Source organism: Lissotriton helveticus, chromosome 7, assembly GCF_964261635.1.
Source record: "Lissotriton helveticus chromosome 7, aLisHel1.1, whole genome shotgun sequence".
Classification (NCBI taxonomy): Eukaryota; Metazoa; Chordata; class Amphibia; order Caudata; family Salamandridae; genus Lissotriton; species Lissotriton helveticus.
In genome coordinates, this window is record NC_136068.1 from 1,807,769,343 (window position 1) to 1,807,788,527 (window position 19,185).

The following is a 19,185-nucleotide window of genomic DNA, read 5'->3' on the forward strand; positions in this document are numbered from 1 at the left end:
CCCCTTTACCCAAAAACCCAAAACTGACCCTGAACCCTAAAAATACCCCTTTACCCAAAAATCAAAAACTGTCCCTGAACCCTAAAAATACCCCTTTACCCAAAAACCCAAAATTGACCCTGAACCCTAAAAATACCCCTTTACCCAAAAACCCAAAACTGACCCTGAACCCTAAAAATACCCCTTTACCCAAAAACCCAAAACTGACCCTGAACCCTAAAAATACCCCTTTACCCAAAAACCCAAAACTGACCCTGAACCCTAAAAATACCCCTTTACCCAAAAACCCAAAACTGACCCTGAACCCTAAAAATACCCCTTTACCCAAAAACCTAAAACTGACCCTGAACCCTAAAAATACCCCTTTACCCAAAAATGTAAAACTGACCCTGAACCCTAAAAATACCCCTTTACCCAAAAACCCAAAATTGACCCTGAACCCTAAAAATACCCCTTTATCCAAAAACCCAAAACTGACCCTGAACCCTAAAAATACCCCTTTACCCAAAAACCCAAACTTATAATATTTTTGATAAAATTACATTTTTACCAATACTTACGTTGTAATGGTATGCGTTGTAAAGGTACCTGCGTTGTAAATACATGCGTTGTAATGGTACTTCGTTGTAATGGATCCTGCGTTGTAAAAATTGCGTGGTAATGGTAGGTCGTTGTAAAAGTTGCGTGGTAAAGGTTGTATACCCCTCCCAACAGTCTGCCATTCACCACCACCTCACCACAACCTTCTACCACAAGTCTACCATTCACCACCACTGCACCACAACCTCCTGATACCAGTCTACAATTGACAACCACAGCACACCAACCTCCTCCCATCAGTCTACCGTTCATCACAACTGCACTATAAGCTCCTCCCACCAGTCAACCATTCACCAACTCAGTACCACAAAGTCCTCCCACCAGTCTACCATTCACCACCACTGCACTACAACTTCCTCAAACCAGTCTATCATTCACTGTCACTGCACCACAATGGGTTCCCACCATTCTACCATTCACCACCATTGCACTACAACCTCCTCCCACAAGTCTATCCTACCCCAACATTGCACCACAATCTCCTCCCAACAGTCTACCATTCAGCACCAGTGCATTACAATCTTCTTCCACCAGCCTACCATTCACCACCATTGCATTACAACCTTCTCCCACCAGTCTACCATTCACCACCACTGCACTACAACCTCCTCCCACAAGCCTACCCTTCACCAACACAGCACCACATCCTCCTCCCAACAGTCTACCATTCAGCACCATTGCATTACAAACTTCTCCCACCAGTCTACCATTCACCACCACTGCGCTACAATCTCTAACCATCAGTCTACCATTCACCAACACTGCACTACAACCTCCTCCCACCAGTCTACCATTCACCAACACTGTACCACAACCTCCTCCCACCAGTCTTCCGTTCACCACCACTGCACTACAACCTCCTCAAACCAGTCTACCATTCACCGTCACTGCACCACAACGTGTTCCCACCATTCTACCATTCATCACCATTGCACTACAACCTCCTCCCACAAGTCTATCCTTCACCAACACTGCACCACAACATCCTCACAGCAGTCTACCATTCAGCACCATTGCATTACAACCTTCTCCCACTAGTCTACCATTCACCACCACGGCACTACAACCTCCTCCCACCAGTCTACCCTTAACCAACACTGCACCACAACCTCCTCCCACCAGCCAACAGTTTACCAACACTGTTCCACAACCTCACCCCAGCAGTTTACCATTCACTCTAATTGCACTACAACCTCATCCCTCCTCCCACCAGTCTACCTCTCACCGCCACTGCACCACAACCTTCTACCACCAGTCTACCATTCTCCACAACTGCACTACAACTGTCCCACCAGTCTACCATTCACCATCACTGCACCACAACCTCCTCCCACCAGTCTACCCTTCACCACCACTGCACTACAACTTCCTCCCACCAGTCTATCATTCACAAACACTGCACCACAACTTCCTCCCAAATGTCTACCATTCACCACCACCACACCACAACCTTCTTCCATCAGTCTACTATTCACCACCACCGCACAACAAACGTCCCACAGTCTATCATTCACCACCACTGCAACTCAACCTTCTCCCATCAGTCTACTGTTTACCACCACTGCACTACAGCCTCCTCCCACCAGTCTACCATTCACCATCACTGCATCACAACCTCCTCCCACCAGTCTACCATTCACCACCACTGCACTATATTTTCCTCCCTCCAGTCTACCCTTCACCAACACTGTACCTCAATCTCCTCCCACCAGTCTACCATTCACCACCACTTCAATACAAACTCCTCACACCAGTTTACCCTTCACCGACACTACACCACAACCTCCCCCCAATAGTCTACCATTCACCACCACCTCATCACAACCTTCTACCACCAGTCTAACATTCACCACCACTGCAATAAAACCTTCCCATAGTCTATCATTCACAGCCACTGCACCACAACCTCCTTATACCAGTCTGCAATTGCCCACCACTGCACAACAACCTCCTCCCACCAGTCTACCATTCGCCAACACTACACCACAACCTCCTCCCACCAGTCTACCACTCAGCACCACTGCACTACAATGTCCTCCCACCAGTTACCCTTTGTAGGAGAGTAGGGTCGTATGGTTACCCCTACTTTTTGCTATGTTTCACTGGTTTTTCGACTTTAGTCTGGCAGTGGCCCTGCTAATCAGGACCACAGCCTAGCTGTTCTCTCTCTAAATTGATTCCATGTACATTAGGTACATACCAGATTGGTTACTGAGTTACCTTGTGAGCCCCTAGTATATGGTACCTAAGGTACCAAGGGCATACCAAGGGCTGAAGGATGTATTGTGCCTATCCTGGGAAGCCTTCCGAAATGGCACCAAAGGTCTGCATTTGCAGCCTGGGTAAGGTGGTGTAAGTACCCCTTACTGGGGTATAGACCTATATCCACCATTTAAAACATACACATATTAACCTATAAGTCACTCCTATGGCAGGCCTTGACAATCCTGAAGGCAGAGTGTTTTTGTTTTGTGTGAGAGGTGAGGTCCTCTGCGGCTTTCGTATCCCTTCCTTATAGCTGTTCTGTGCTATGACCATACCATATACTCCTAAGTGCATTATAATCCTCGCGGTTAATGCTAACTTTGGTTTGGCTTAATCAAAACATGTCATGTTTGGTGTCAAACACTTTGGAATACTACCCCCCCCCCCTTGCCGCCAGTTCTGGCAGCGGCGGTAGCATTCCACCCTTCTAGAGGGAGAAGACATGTACACACTGGTATAACGGGTTAAAGTTTAAAAGAGCATCAGTATCACAAAATGGATGCTGCTGCCACAGACACGAGTCTGACCTCCTGTTGCTGGACGAAATTCCAGCAGGGGAGGCCTGGACCATAGGTTTCCTGTCCAGGGAGATGTCAGCACCTCCCCAGACAGGCTTTAGTGTATTGGGGCAGGGTGGGTGCATTCAGAGAATGCTTTTCAGCAACTGCCTGGGGCACACAAGGTGCTCCATGCATTTCCCGATTCAAACCAGTTGCTGGGGCACTCGGCCCCAGCTCTGGCGCGAAACTAGACAAAGGGGAAGGGGTGTAACCACCCCCTCCCCAGGTCCTCACATAGGTGGGATCTTAAAGTTAGTCCATCCCTTAAACTTAGTATAAGTATAGGAACCCAGTCCCCAGGACTTTAGATTACCCTGGATGAAACTCTGAAGATGAAATTGGACCTTCGACATTCCATATCGACTAGAAAACTGAAGAAATCTCATCGAGCACTACAACCTCCATCCACCAGTCTAACATTCACCAACACTGAACCACAACCTCCTCCTAACAGTCTACCATTCAGCACCATTGCATTACAACCTTCTCTCACCAGTCTACCATTCACCACCATTGCATTACAACCTTCTCCCACCAGTCTACCATTCACCACCACTGCACTACAACCCCCACACATCAGTCTACCATTCACCAACACTGCACCAAAACCTCATCTTGCCAGTCTACCATTCAGCACCATTGCACTACAACCTCCTACCACCAGTCTGCCATTCACCACCACTGGATCACAACCTTCTACCACAAGCCTACCCTTTACCAAAACTGTATATACACAAAACCAAGGAGTATCACATATTTTTAGAAAACATATTTTCAAAAAAAGTCCTTTGTAGACAAAGTTCATATAACAAAAACTCTGTAAAGCAGGCTGTACTTCTTCTTCTCAATTTTTATTTGTTCTTTTTCACTTCACTTGTGATTGTTCAAAGATGCTTCAAAATCATAGATGTTTCAAATACAGCCACTTCAAATTGACGATCACATGTATTATCTTACAGCCTACACGTTTCGTCCTCTATGGGACATCATCAGGGCTGTGAAAAGTAAAAAAAGACAATCAATATTTGGTAGTGTAAGTCTGTAACTGACTATAAATCAGAAAATATAAATCAAATTTCCTCATAGTATCATTTCTCTATACAACCTAAAAAGAAAAGAGGGAATTTTAGTCTGTTATTGCCAATTGCTGAACCATCTAAACACTGTAACATGCCTAGAATGATCATTTGGTTTAACATTTTATTAACACTAGGTCTGCATGTTACTACCTATTTGACAATCTAAACTAATGCTCTAAGAAAGCCTGCCTATATAACATTCTAATTAACAACACCACCAATTAGTTTGAGAAATTTTGACAGAACTGCTACTCACATATATTATAAAGTGTATCTTGTACCTGAGACTTTTTATCATGACGAATAATTGAATAATTACAATCCTATATGTTGGAAGGGTGACCCCTGTTTGGATGCCATTAGAAACTCATATAAGAAAAAATATATAATGATATGGGCTCACCTAAAGTGTATGAGGATTATTAATGAGGAATATCTTCCTTAAGAATCAAAATTGTTGGAACGAATGCGGTAACAAGAAGTCTTCAGCAAAAGTAGCATGAGATTAATAGCGTCCAGTAATCTAAACAAAGACAAATATCTGTTTTGTGAATTCATTGGTTAATATTAAATAAAAACAAAGGCTACGTTACTTTGGGTGATAGCATCACTAAGCTATCTAGTACAAACATGACTGTGGTAAATCATGGGACCCAAGATAAACTGCAAATCCTACCATTCAAGTTTGAATGGTAGGATTTGCAGTTTATCTTGATTCTTAAGGAAGATATTCCTCATTAATAATCCTCATACACTTTAGGTGAGCCCATATCATTATATATTTTTTCTTATATGAGTTTCTAATGGCATCCAAACAGGGGTCACCCTTCCAACATATAGGATTGTAATTATTCAATTATTCGTCATGATAAAAAGTCTCAGGTACAAGATACCTTTTATAATATATGTGAGTAGCAGTTCTGTCAAAATTTCTCAAACTAATTGGTGGTGTTGTTAATTAGAATGTTATAAAGGCAGGCTTTCTTAGAGCATTAGTTTAGATTGTTCAATAGGTAGTAACATGCAGACCTAGTGTTAATAAAATGTTAAACCAAATGATCATTCTAGGCATGTTACAGTGTTTAGATGGTTCAGCAATTGGCAATAACAGACTAAAATTCCCTCTTTTCTTTTTAGGTTGTATAGAGAAATGATATTATGAGGAAATTTGATTTATATTTTCTGATTTATAGTCAGTTATAGACTTACACTACCAAATATTGATTGTCTTTTTTACTTTTCACAGCCCTGATGATGTCCCATAGAGGACGAAACGCGTAGGCTGTAAGATAATACATGTGATCGTCAATTTGAAGTGGCTGTATTTGAAACATCTATGATTTTGAAGCATCTTTGAACAATCACAAGTGAAGTGAAAAAGAACAAATAAAAATTGAGAAGAAGAAGAAGTAAAGCCTGCTTTACAGAGTTTTTGTTATATGAACTTTGTCTACAAAGGACTTTTTTTGAAAATATGTTTTCTAAAAATATGTGATACTCCTTGGTTTTGTGTATATACAGTATTGTTATAGTGGCCTTTGCGGTGGACCACTCCAAGTTGAGTATCTAAAAAAAATAATAATTTACTATTGCAAATACTAATAGATTAATCTCTTAAAGTGCAGGTGACTCTCGCCGTATTGTTTAGTATACTTTACCAAAACTGCACCATATCCTCCTCCCAACAATCTACCATTCAGCACCATTGCACTGCAACCCCCTCCCACCAGCCTACCCTTTACCAACACTGTGCCAAAACCTCATCCCACCAGTCTACCATTATTGCACTACAACTTCATCCTTCCTCGCACCAGTCTACCACTCACCATCACCGCACCACAACCTTCTACCACCAGTCTACAATACTCCACAACTGCACTACAACTGTCCCACCAGTCTACCATTCACCATCACTGCACCACAACCTCCTCCTACCAACCTACCGATCACCACCGCTACACTACAACCTCCTTCCACCAGTCTACCCTTCACCACCACTGCACTACAACCTCGTCCCACCAGTTTACCATTCACTATCCCTGCACCACAACCTTCTCCCACCAGTCTACCCTTCACCAACACTGCACCACAAGCTCCTCTCAAGTCTTATCATTCCCCACCATTGTTCTACAACCTCCTACCACCAGTCTGCCATTCACCACCACTGGATCACAACCTTCTACCACAAGCCTACCCTTTACCAAAACTGCACCACATCCTCCTCCCAACAATCTACCATTCAGCACCATTGCACTGCAACCCCCTCCCACCAGCCTACCCTTTACCAACACTGTGCCAAAACCTCATCACACCAGTCTACCATTATTGCACTACAACTTCCTCCCTCCTCCTACCAGTCTACCACTCACCACCACCGCACCACAACCTTCTACCACCAGTCTACAATCAATCAATCATAATATTTGTATAGCGCACTACTCACCCGGAAGGGTCTCAAGGCGCTTGGGGGAAGGGGTCCGCTACTGCTCGAACAGCCAGGTCTTGAGTTGTCTCCTGAAGGCGAGGTGGTCTTGGGTCAGCCGAGGGAGGGAGTTCCATGTCTTGGCCGCCAGGTAGGAGAAGGATCTGCCTCCGGCGGTGGCTCTTCGGATGCGTGGTACGGCGGCGAGGCTGGCAGACCGTAGCTGGCGGGTGGGCGTGTAGAAGGTAAGGCGGTCGTTGAGGTACTTGGGGCCCAGGCCGTGGAGAGACTTGTGTGCGTGGGTGAGGAGCCTGAACCTGATCCTCTTGTTGACGGGGAGCCAGTGCAGGTCCTTCAGGTGGCCGGAGATGTGGCTGCGTCGGGGACTGTCCAGGATGAGTCGGGCGGAAGCGTTCTGGATGCGTTGGAGTCTTTTCTGTAGCTTGACTGTGGTTCCGGCGTAGAGGGTGTTTCCGTAGTCCAGTCGGCTGGTGACGAGGGCCTGGGTGACCATCTTTCTGGTTTCGGTCGGGATCCATCGGAAGATCTTGCGAAGCATGCGAAGGGTGTGAAAGCATGATGAGGAGACGGCGTTGACTTGTCTGGTCATCGAGAGGGAGGAGTCAAGGATGAAGCCCAGGTTGCGTGCGTGGTCTGTTGGCTTAGGAGCGGTGCCCAGGGCTGGGGGCCACCAGGAGTCATCCCAGGCGGAGGGTGATGGTCCCAGGATGAGGACTTCTGTCTTGTCTGAGTTCAGTTTCAGGCGGCTGCTCTTCATCCACTCGGCGACGTCTTTCATCCCTTCGTGTAGGCTGGTTCTGGCGGTGTCGGGGTCTCTCCACTCTCCACTCCACAACTGCACTACAACTGTCCCACCAGTCTACCATTCACCATCACTGCACCACAACCTTCCTTCTACCAGCCTACCGATCACCACCGCTACACTACAACCTCCTTCCACCAGTCTACCCTTCACCACCACTCCACTACAACCTCGTCCCACCAGTTTACCATTCACTATCCCTGCACCACAACCTCCTCTCACCAGTCTACAATTCACCAAAACTACACTACAACCTTCTCCCACCAGTCTACCCTTCACCAACACTGCACCACAACCTCCTCTCAAGTCTATCATTCCCCACCATTGTTCTACAGCCTCCCCCCACCAGTTTACCCTTCACAACATATTGCACTACAACCTTCTCCCACCAGTCTATCCTTCACCAACACTGCAACACAACTTCCTCTCAACAGTCTACCCTTCACCACCATTGTACTACAACTTCCTCCCACCAGTCTACCATTTACTACCACTACATTTCCATCGTAAGTGGACGAATTATTGCCAGGGAAATATTAACAAAGATTTACAGACTGACCTCGTTGCCTTTCCAAGCCACACTTGATGTAGTGTGGCAAAGACAATGGTCCGGCTATTCATGATGACATATGGAAACACAGTTATGCAGAAATGCTTTGTGAATGTTGTAACATGTTAAAATCATAGCTAGTTGCCTTGCCAGTGCTTTTTTGTTCTTCATCCTAGCTCTCCTTTTTCTAATGCTTTCCACCTCCTTTCTCCTCTTCTCTAACGACCTCTGGGAACTATTTTAGCTCCTCTCCGCCAGTCTCTTCCCTTAGTCCCTTTAGCCCATAGTTTATTTAGCTCAGCTCACTTCTGTTTTCTTCCTTGCTCTTTCAAAGACAGGGGGTTTTGATGCCACCTTTGTTGCACGCAACGAGCTTCTGCCTTCATTCCCATCGCCTGCCCCTCACATGGGCCATCACACACACAGTACAGGGCTGCCTTCTCCAGTAGTGCTTAATTTGTATGGAAATAAATGCCAGGGCCTTCCTCGGGAAGCCACCGCAGCCTGGCACCACCCAGTGCACTTCCAGCGCTGTCAATGATGGTGGCAGCACATCTATTACCATCGGCCTCCTACAAGGGTGAGGTCAGATGGGAGTGACAGGCCTGGCCATGCCAGCCCACCATCCGGCCAGCCTTTCCCTAGGCCACCCCAGAGCTGCATCCAGTGGTGCCTCTGACCGGTCACCACGGGCCTGTGGCTGCCCGCTACGCTGAAACATTTCCTCCGTGTTGGCAGAACGCTCGGGCAAAGTCACCGGCCCTTCCCCAGAGCAAGATGGTGGTATGGGAGGCCACGCGCTCAGAAGAACCGGACGTGGAAAAGACTACTATTAAAGTGACGGTCTGCCTCCCAAAGTAGTAAATTTGGGGGCACTGACTGAGTACACGATTACTCTGTGTGAGTGAGTGCGAACGCGGCCTTGTGTAAGTTAGGGGCCATATACGGACAAATTCGAAATTGGAAGCAAACTGCATCCACTAATTAGCGTATCCAGCCTTACTGCCAATTAGCAGGCGGGCAGTTAGCAACAGAGACACCATTGGGCCTTTGATGGACGTAACGGGTTGCAACAGGTGATTGCACGTCTGCACACAAGGATGGCGAGAGTGCACGTGGGGGCAGGCTGCAGCTTTGTGCAGGAGGGTGGAGGCACTTGGGCCTTTAAGGATGGCATTCGTCATGCCTCTGTCTGGCGTTTGGCAGCCCCAACAGACCACCGTGCCCTTCAGCCACGCCCTTGGGCTGCAGACACAAACTCCCTGCCTCTCCCAGACACTGTAGTTTTTGTGTCTATTCCTAGCGCGCCCTCTCTTCCTCTTCTAGCCCTGGGCCCGTTCTATCTATAAATACGCAGACAGCTCATTCCCGAAGCCCGCCGCAGAGCCGCCCCCGAGCCTCGCAGCGCCGGAGCCGCCCCTGAGCGCGCAGCGTCGGCCCGGCCCTGAGACCCACAGCAGGTGCTTCACCTCCAGACGCGGATGTGAGCCGCGCAGCGTCAGAATCGGATGCGAGCTGCGCAGCGCTATACTTGACGTGAGCTCCGCGGCACTACGGACCATGGCGGTCGCTCTGTACCTTGTCTGCATCTTCGCTGGTCTCCTGGTTAAAGGTGGGTCATCCTACGTTGTATGAGTAGGGAACATGAACTGTGTCTGAATGTGGGCGCATCGTGAAGTTAAAAGTGTTAAAAAGTGCCCCATATCAATACGTGCCTAGAAGAGGTGACTGGGGCTGTGCTCGACACCGCTCTGGGCCTTGCTCTGACGGTTTCCAAATGTAATTCATGCCCTCTCTGCTATATGAAGGAAGCCCTTCAACTACTGAAAAATCTATTTTACTTGACTATGGAAGTGTCTTCCCAGTGTGTTCTTGTGGTTTGAGAGTCTGCCTCTTATGGCAGTATTGTCCTTCTTCCTGTGGCGGGGACTCGTGGGTGACTTCCATCCGTCACCTTCTCCTGTAACACACTGTTTACACTCCTACATTTGTTTGTGTCGACACCTGCACAAGTGCCACCAGTGCCTTCGTAACGTTTGTTCTTGTGCTGGAGTGTCCTCCATATATTGCAGTATTATACCTCTATATTTATTTTGTACGCTTTTTGTAACCTGCACACGTCACTTTTTTCCTCCTGCAATGCACCGTTTGCTACCTCTTGTATTTTGTTGATTCAGATTGTCACTTTTGTAATGCACCGTTTGCTACCTCTTATATTTTGTTGGCGCACAATTGTCATTTTGCTTCATTTAATGTAACGTTTGCTTTTGTATTTTGTTCACTTGTAATGTTCTCATGTATCAGTTCTGTTCCTAATGTGAAGCGCTCTGACACCTTCGGGTAAAGTCCGCGCTATATAAAAATGCATAAATAAATAAATAAATAAATAACCGCCCTATACCTGACTGTCCACAAGGGGTCAGATTATATAATGATTGAGTGCGGAGACGTGTATAATACTCCTAAAGAGCTATCACGAGCTATTGGCGACTTCTAGGCGCCTAAAAAAAACGGCATTGCCTTTTATTTGGAATACAGCATTTAACACCGGAAGTCAAGCTGCATCTAAACTGTTTAGATATTTTCAGGTACGAGAAGTTTTATTTTCTGGCTGTAGTCTCATGTTTCCGACACCCGTTCTTCGGCCATAAAGAGAGGTGCCAGGTTTCCTTTCTGCTACTGAAGCATGTAGGCCCGTAGCCAGAAGTGTAAGTTTTGGGTAGGAATAGGATGTCCCCACATAATAACATGATGTGGTACTGAGGGGAAGTAATGGTTTGTATCTGCAATATTTGTTTAAAATAAAGCTTTAATTTTGGTGATATTTGAAACCGTTTATTTTCCTTATGTATATTTTGAACAATATGATCCCCGAGGGCGTTTGGAGGAGGTGAGTGACACTTTGCAAACCGTGAGCTGTGGATAGTCCGAAAGATTACTGAACATATTTGCGCCCAGTCTTACAACTTAAGCCCCTTAGCTGACAACCTTGCACAAAACAGAATACGATTTAAAGCCAGTTTTACAGAAGCATTGATGGCCCTTCACAAGTTGCATACAACTTATTAGAGTGAGCACATTAATCAAAAGGGGATCTGATTTAAATATGGCTTTACTGTACATTTGGGGTCATTTCCAATAATTTTTGAGCAAAAGAATGGCAAATGGCACGTGGTTCAATTATGTATGATTTAAGGATTTTATTATAAGATAACTTCGCAGGTAAGGTTGCTGTTGGTCCACTAAGCAATGGTAGTGTGTATGCCAGATAAACTCTCTGAAGAGTGGGAGTAGTACTTTTTAAAACTTTTCTCACCAAAAGCATCAGTGTACTATGACTGGATTTTAATGTTAACACAATAGGACAATTGAACTTAATGAACACGAATGGTTTCAACTGATACATATTGCTGTCATCACTGAGGGGCCTAGTGGATATGTTTATACTCAATACATGTCCACCAATAATCCTCCCAGAATCCGAACATTACTAATTATTTCAGTCCTCAATCAGCTCCACAAATCATTGCCAATATGTTCCAATTACCAAATTATAAGCATGAAAAGATATATGTGCCATATCAATAAATAACAACCCTGAGCTTACAAAAACACACACACCCCGCCACCGCCCCTGAATGGACACACATTGTGGACTGATTATGTATATGCTTTCAGACCACTGCTCCTTAATTTTAGCTCACTGATGCTCTTGTAGATTTGAAAGATCAAAAAAAAAGTACTACCTCCCAAACAGATCCCCTTTGTGCTCTAGATAGAAATAACTGACATCAATGCTTAATGGCGTGAAATAGACCAGTGGAAGGCGGCCTTTACTGGAAATGTTAAAACTCAGGACAGTGGTGTCTGATGATGTTTTAAAGTGCATAACATTGCACTAGGCATGCAAACAAAGGAAGCAAACAGAAGTGAGCTGAACTAAACAAACTAAGGGCTAAAGAGGCTAAGGAAAGAGACTGGCTGAGAGGAGGTAGAGAGCCCAGATGCCGTCATAGAAGAGGAGAAAGGAGGTGGAATGGCTCAGAAAGGAGAGAGAGGATGAAGAACAAACATGCACTGGCAAAGCTACTAGCTATGCAAACATCACTCTCTCCATAGTATTTGGAGAGTTGAGGCGTTATGCCAGATAATGTCTCTTAAGAGTGGGAAAATACAAATGTCAGGCATTTCACAATTTCATGCATATACAACATACACAGCAGAGCCACATGTGTTACGCACTCACACAGTGCTACTACTAATTTACAGAGCTGTTACAGGTTTGGAGAGCACGTTGTAGAAAAAAGATGAGCTGGTACCAGCTCTTGCTTCTGAAGAAGTGAAGCTGTTTCTTCCAGAAAGTGACCTCATACTCTGGTCAGTAGTAATGCCTTGTTCCATTGCCTCTGAGATGCAACACTAGCACTCCTTACAAGTATCCTACATTCTGCAGCACATCTTATCCACAGCCTGAAGAAATAGGATCACATCACCTACAACATGATGAAACTGCATTGGCTCCATTTGCGGACCTGCATCATCTTTATTAATAGTTGCATCATTTACAAAGTTATCATGACCAACACCCCCACTAATTTTGCAGACTAGCTCACCATCTCCTGTGGATCTCACCCACTGGCAGCCCAGATATGACCAGACAGCAGATTAAGAAGTGTCAAAAAGAAAAGAAAAGCAGCAGGGCTTTTCCATCTGTGCAGCCAGAATCTGGAAACAGTTTGTCTTTCTCTCCCAAACCTATGCAATGCTGCTTCAATTCACAAAGGATTTGAAAACTCACCTCTTAAAAGCACATTACATCACATTACATTAACAATCCACAACCCACATACAACTCCTATCACTCGTTGACTTTATGCTTGTCTTTCGTCCCTGACAGGGCTTTACTGCTATTGGCTAGGTTTGTGCTACAGAAATATCATACACATTCATACATAAAGGTGACATCAATCATTCAGCCTAAGTTCTCAGACTGCAGCAGTGATTGTCATTTAAGCATTAGCTTTAAAAATATCAATGACCATGCTAACATTTTGTCCGCAAACCTCACTTGTACAGTTTATAAAAAATATGCACACTTTTACTATTAAATGGTTTTTGTTGTACGAAAATACAGTGACTGAAGAAAGAAAGAAAAGTGAAGTAGACATAAAGGCAGAGAGATATATATGTAGATATTAGATATTCTAGTGAAGGAGCAATAAACAGATGCAAGGTAGAGAGAGCTGTGAGAAAAAGAGAGGGGCAAATGAGAAGAGGCATAAAGAAAGACAGGTCGGCAAAGAGAGTAATGAGTAAGAGAAGGGAAGAAATGAAAAGTGTGAAGGGTCGAAAGTGAGATGAGCTGTTGAAATAAAAGAGTTAAAGTAGGGAGACATAGGTGAGGCGCAGAAAGAGTGGGGAGGTTGATATTGTGATAGGAAGAGAGTAAGAGAAACAGAGGGTGAGAAATAGTGTGTTGCATGATATAGAAAGACGTAGAGACATGTGAGTAATATAAATGTACAAAGAAGGTGGTAGAGAGAGAGAGGGTCAACTGAAAAATAGAAGAGGTGCAGAGACAGATGAAGCAGAGAGAAGGAAGAATGTACTGATATAGAAAATAGATAGAAAAGGAAAGAAAAAGTAAAGTATTGAAGGAACAGGGCTAGGAAGAGAGAGAGAGGGAAGAGGTGGAAAAGTCAGGTAGCAAACAAATGGTGAGAAGTTTGATAGGGAAACACAGTGGACATTTAGATAGAGATAGATGAGATGATGAGAGGGGAGTGGGGCAGAGAGAAATATGGTAGAGTCAATGGGGTGGGAAAGTAAGAGGGTTAAGAGTGAGGTCAAAAGAGGTTTCATATATAGAGACAGAGATCGACAGGTAAAAAATGAGAATCAGACGGTTGAGAGAGACTTCAAGCAAATGGAGGAGTAACACAGGATGTGAGATGGAAACAAAACAGTACGTGCGGAGAGCTAGTTGAGATAGACAGAGGGATAAGGTATAGGGACGTATAAGTTGGGATAGCGATTGATGGAGAGATGGAGGTGAGGTCATGAGAGAGAGGTAGACAGACAGACGTGGGGGGAAGACAGGTGTATTGATAGTGAGGCTGGGTAAATCTAGGCAATGGGGAGAGTTCAAGTAGAGTGAGAACTGTGATATGCACATAAAGTTGTAGATTGGTAGAGAGGTAAAGAGAGAGTGACGAGACAGAAAAGGCGAGGTGATGATTGAAAGAGACAAAGTTCATTCTTTTAATTAAATTGCTTTGGAATGCCTCAGGGCATGAGGGTTAAGTTTGGGCAGGACTCACTGTGGGTCTGTTTGCCTGTATGTTTGCTGATCAACATCAAGAATAACAAACCTCCATCATTGACAGCAAAGACTGCACCTCCCATCCATAACATTTGTTAGATTTTAACAGAGAAGAGAATTAAGCTCTATCAGGCACATGAATCAATGTTGGCTTTTGCAATTCCTTAATTGTGATTTTTAAGGAATCGCAATTAAGGAATCGCAAAAGCTTAAGCATGTAGAAATCGCTTAAAAAAATAGCGATTTCTAAACATTCCTTAATTGCGACTCGCAAATTGCGAGTCACAATTAAGGAATACCTCCCCATTCATTTCTATGTGCCTAGAGGCCCATAGGAATAAATGGAAAGAGATTTAAAATATGCGATTCTCAATTAGAGAATCACAAATTATTATTATTATTATTATTATCGAATTTTGTATCGCGCCTGGTTACCCTTGGGCATCCATTGAGAATGCAATTTCAAGGGTGCCAGGGAATCAAAAGGACACCCTGTTGCACCCCTGAAATTGATCTGTGCTCATTGTTGCGCACACATGTGCCCTCTGTTCTCTCGCTTCTTTTGGCCCCATATATGAAACGAGCTGCTGAATGGAGAACTGATTTAAGGGGGGACAGGTGGGATTTGGGGAGGCCAGTAAGAAGAGAATTGCAGTAGTCCAATCTAGAGAGAACCAGCGATTGGACCAGGGTTTTAAGGTCTTTCTCCGGGAAGAAGTGACGAATCCCCCAAAGAAGGTGCAGTTGGTATCGAGCAGACTTTGCAATGGAATTGATGTGGGAGAGTAGTTTGAGTTTTTTGTTCAGTATGATACCAAGGGATTTTGTGACGTCAACAATTATGAGTTTATTGTTAAGTAGATTCATCTGATCCATCCATGATTGAACCGGAGGAGGAGAAAGTAAGTAGGAGAGGAGGAGGAATTCAGTTTTGGAGGCATTCAGAATCAGTTGATGAGTTAACATCCAGTTTTGAATGGAGTCGAGAGTGGAATTTAGGATGGAGAGATCGTGAGTGGAGGCCACCTTAAGGTAGATTTGAGTGTCGTCCGCATAGAGATGATAGAGGATCCCCAATTTACTTAGGAGATTTACCAATGGTTCCAAATAGAGGTTGAACAAAGTGGGTGCAAGTATAGAGCCTTGAGGACCACCTTGACCTACCGCCAAAGGAGATGAAAGACTGTTCGCTATTTTGATAATTTGGGATCTATCAGAGAGGAAAGAAGCAAACCATTTAAGCACACTGCCCTCCAATCTCATTCTCTGTTGAAGAGTGTTAAGGAGAGTGTTGTGATTCACAGTGTCAAAGGCTGCAGAAAGGTCAAGGAGAATTAGAAGACAAGACTCCCCCAAATCGAGTAACCGCTGCATGTCATCAATCACTTGCAGGAAGGCTGTTTCAGTGCTGCATTTTTGAATGAAGCCAGACTGGAAATTGTCAAGATCATTGTCCTTGATATGTTGGGAGAGTTGTTTCGCTACACATATTTCTGTGATTTTCGCAGGAAAAGGGAGGTTAGTGATGGGGCGGAAGTTGTTGAGGTCGTTTGCATCAGCAATGGGTTTTTTAAGCAGAGGGGTAACCTGCCCAGATTTGGAGGAAACAGGAAGGGAGCCTTGACAGAGGGAGAGGTGAACCAGAGTGGTCCAATAGGAAGGAGAATGGGTGTAGAAGTCGATGGCAATGGCACTAGGGATGGGGTCAAGAGAATGGTTGGAGAGCTTTGTTTCGAGGATGCATTTGAGGAGGGCATCGTCAGAGATGGGGTAAAAGTTCTGCCAAATGGCTAAGGATTTTCGCTCCTCTGGAGGGGTAGGATGAATGACCTGATCCACAAGTGATTTCACTTTTTTGTCAAAGAATATAGTGAATTCCGATGCTTTCTTTCTAGAATCCTCCAACTTGGAGGTTAGGGAAGAGCAGTTTGGATTCTTGATGAGATCGAATAGTTTTTTGGGTCTATTTTTGGCTGAGTCGAGGAGGGTTCTGAAGTGCGAATCTTTTCCAAGGAAGATGTGCTTGTGGTACTTGGATCTTGTTGAACGAAGTGTGGCCAAATTATTGGTGGAAGGCGCTTGTCTCCATTGTTTCTCCAGGATTCTTAGGTACTTCCATTCCTCATAAAGGGATTTGTTGAACCAATGTGCTGAGGGAGTAGGCCTTTTCTTTTTGCTTTGAAGAGGAGCGACGTTATTGATTTCGACTGCAAGTACTATGAGGCATTGGTAGGTGAGCTCGTTAACATCCTGGTTTGGGTCTAGCCTTGGAAGTGATAGCAAAGCTGGATTACAGAGGGTACTGAAGTCAATATTTTTACTGTCACGGAACCAGGAAGTAGCCCTCTTCAGTTGGCCGAGAGTAATAAAGTGGGATAGGTGAAGAGAGAATGGGATGAGGAGGTGGTCAGACCAGTCTACATGAATAGGGATAGCGATAGTAAGCATGTCTGCTTTAGAAATAACAAGGTCCAGGATTGAGCCCTTAGAGTGTGATGTTTCTGTGCAGTGTTGGATAAGATCGTTTGCAGAGAGGAAGGTGGCCAGCATATTCGCAGAAGAGTCTTGAAGCGAGCCCCAGTGGAGATTGAAGTCACCCGCGAAGATCTGATTGTCACTTTGCGAGTATTGGTCGTCGATGAAGTCAGCGAGTTTCTCCATAAACGAAGGGCTGCTACCAGGCGGGCGGTAAATGGCATGGAATCTAAGGCGTGAGCGGTGGTGCAATTGAAGCTGAAGAGATAGGCATTCAAAAGTGCAGAAGGGGCTGTTAGGAAAAGCCTTAAGTTGAAGGGAGTTTCAAAAGATGACTGTAGCACCTGCCCCAACTTTGTCTATACTGTCATTTCTAAGTATAGAATAGCCTGTGGGTATTAGAATATCAAACAAAGAGTGAGAGGTATCGTTGAACCAAGTTTGTGTTTTATTGCAGATCTGCAGTTGTGGAGCAGACAGCACAGCTCTGTCAAGACTGTTTTGGTGACGGGGCACTCGGGCTATGATTGGTGATAGGGATATTGTACTTATACAAGGATGCTCGGGAGGGTTAGGGTGGATGAGTGGTTCTGACAGAGAAGATGGTCGGATTAGTGTCGATAGTAGGGATACTAGGATAGGAAAGTGAAAGACGGGTGTGAGTTTGCGACGTTTGCAGACAACAGGTTATGATTGGCTATTTTGGGGTGTGGGGACGAGGTGCATCTCATGGGAAGGGGAGTGTTTTCCAAAGTATTTGAGGGGTATGGATAGGTGGCAATCTTGGAGCTTAATAGTGAAATGGTAGCTTCAAGTTGGGAGATAGAGGTGATGAGAGAACCTAGCTTATTTTCCAGAAAGAGTAGGGCAGAGCACGGCATGTTGGGTTGCTCGATGGTAACAGGAGGGGGTGCAATTGGCAGTGGCAGGCAGGGAGAGGTTGGGGTACGGGAGGGAATTTGGGGTACAGGGTTCAGAGGTGGGGAAAGGTGGTTGAGAGCGGGCATTGGTGCATTAGAGGTGAGAGGAGAGTTGTCTTTGTTGACATTGCAAGAAGGATAGGAGTTAAGGACATTATTAGGGGGAGATAGGTGATGAGCGAGGCGGTGTGGCGGAAAAAGAGGGGGAAATGTGTGGAATCATAGGAAGGAAGGAGGTTTGGGAGGAAGAGAGGGGAGGGGGTTGGAGACGTCCTGTCAGCTAGGTGGATGGGAGGGAACAGGCACCTGGCAGAGTGAGGGGGGGTCGGCAGATAGGGAAGATGAAGAAAGAAAGTGATTCTGCTAGGCCCGAGGGAGGGAAAGGGAAAAGGTTACCAAGGAGGGAAAGTGGGTGGCACAGCATTACTGGAGGAGTGGAGGGAAGAAGAGAGATGCAATGGGTTTATGAAGAAATCGGGGTACAAAGCGAGGGGTGGAGGGGTTGGAAAAGAGGAGAAGAGGAGGGAATAGGGGCAACAAAAAGAAAGTTAACTAGGGGAGAAGGTTGGAGGAGAGGTGGACTAAATAGGGGGGTGGCATGTAGGGATAGAGGGGAGGAGATAAGATTGGAGTACCGGGACGGTGTAGATTGGACGAGGAGCATATTAGCTAGAGGTAAGGCTGAAATGATGAAGGGGGGCACACTATGAGGGGGTAAAAATGGTAGAGGAGGGAACAAGGGAGGGGGAATGGGTCGACCTGTGCCACCCGAGGGTGCAGCCTACTGGAGTGTAGGGGGTTCAGGGGAGGAGATGGGGAGTAATGGGTGGAGCTAGATGAAGAGTCAAGGGAGAACCCGGTCGCAGGGGAGGGGAGTAGGGAAGGGAAGAGGTGGTCAAAGAGAGAGAGACAGGTGTCTTTGGCTTGGATCATTACAGTACTGTTTCTATAGAGTGAGATAGTGAGGGAGCCGTTAATACACACAGAGGGGGACATTTTTAGCTTTTTCCCATGAGGGATAGAGGGATAATGACGTTAAGGGAATTATATAAGGTGATGGACCAGGAGGAGTGAAAAAAATGAAATAATTTTTGAGCCTTCCATAATGACCATTGTAGAATTGATCAACAAAAAGGGACTCAGGGAACCATTCAATGGTGTAATGCTTG

General features: G+C 45.3%; 1 protein-coding gene across 1 annotated transcript in view; it reads left to right on the top strand.

Moving 5' to 3' along the window:
* Nucleotides 1–9,579: 9,579 nt before the first annotated feature.
* The window catches only part of LOC144770794 (phospholipase A2 inhibitor gamma subunit B-like), a 338,774-nt gene continuing 329,168 nt past the window's right edge, over nucleotides 9,580–19,185 (top strand). Inside the window, exon 1 of the mRNA XM_078655553.1 lies at nucleotides 9,580–9,911. Within this exon, the coding sequence (XP_078511679.1) occupies nucleotides 9,860–9,911 (52 nt within the window). The 5' untranslated portion in view covers nucleotides 9,580–9,859. The remainder of the gene's footprint in view (nucleotides 9,912–19,185) is intronic.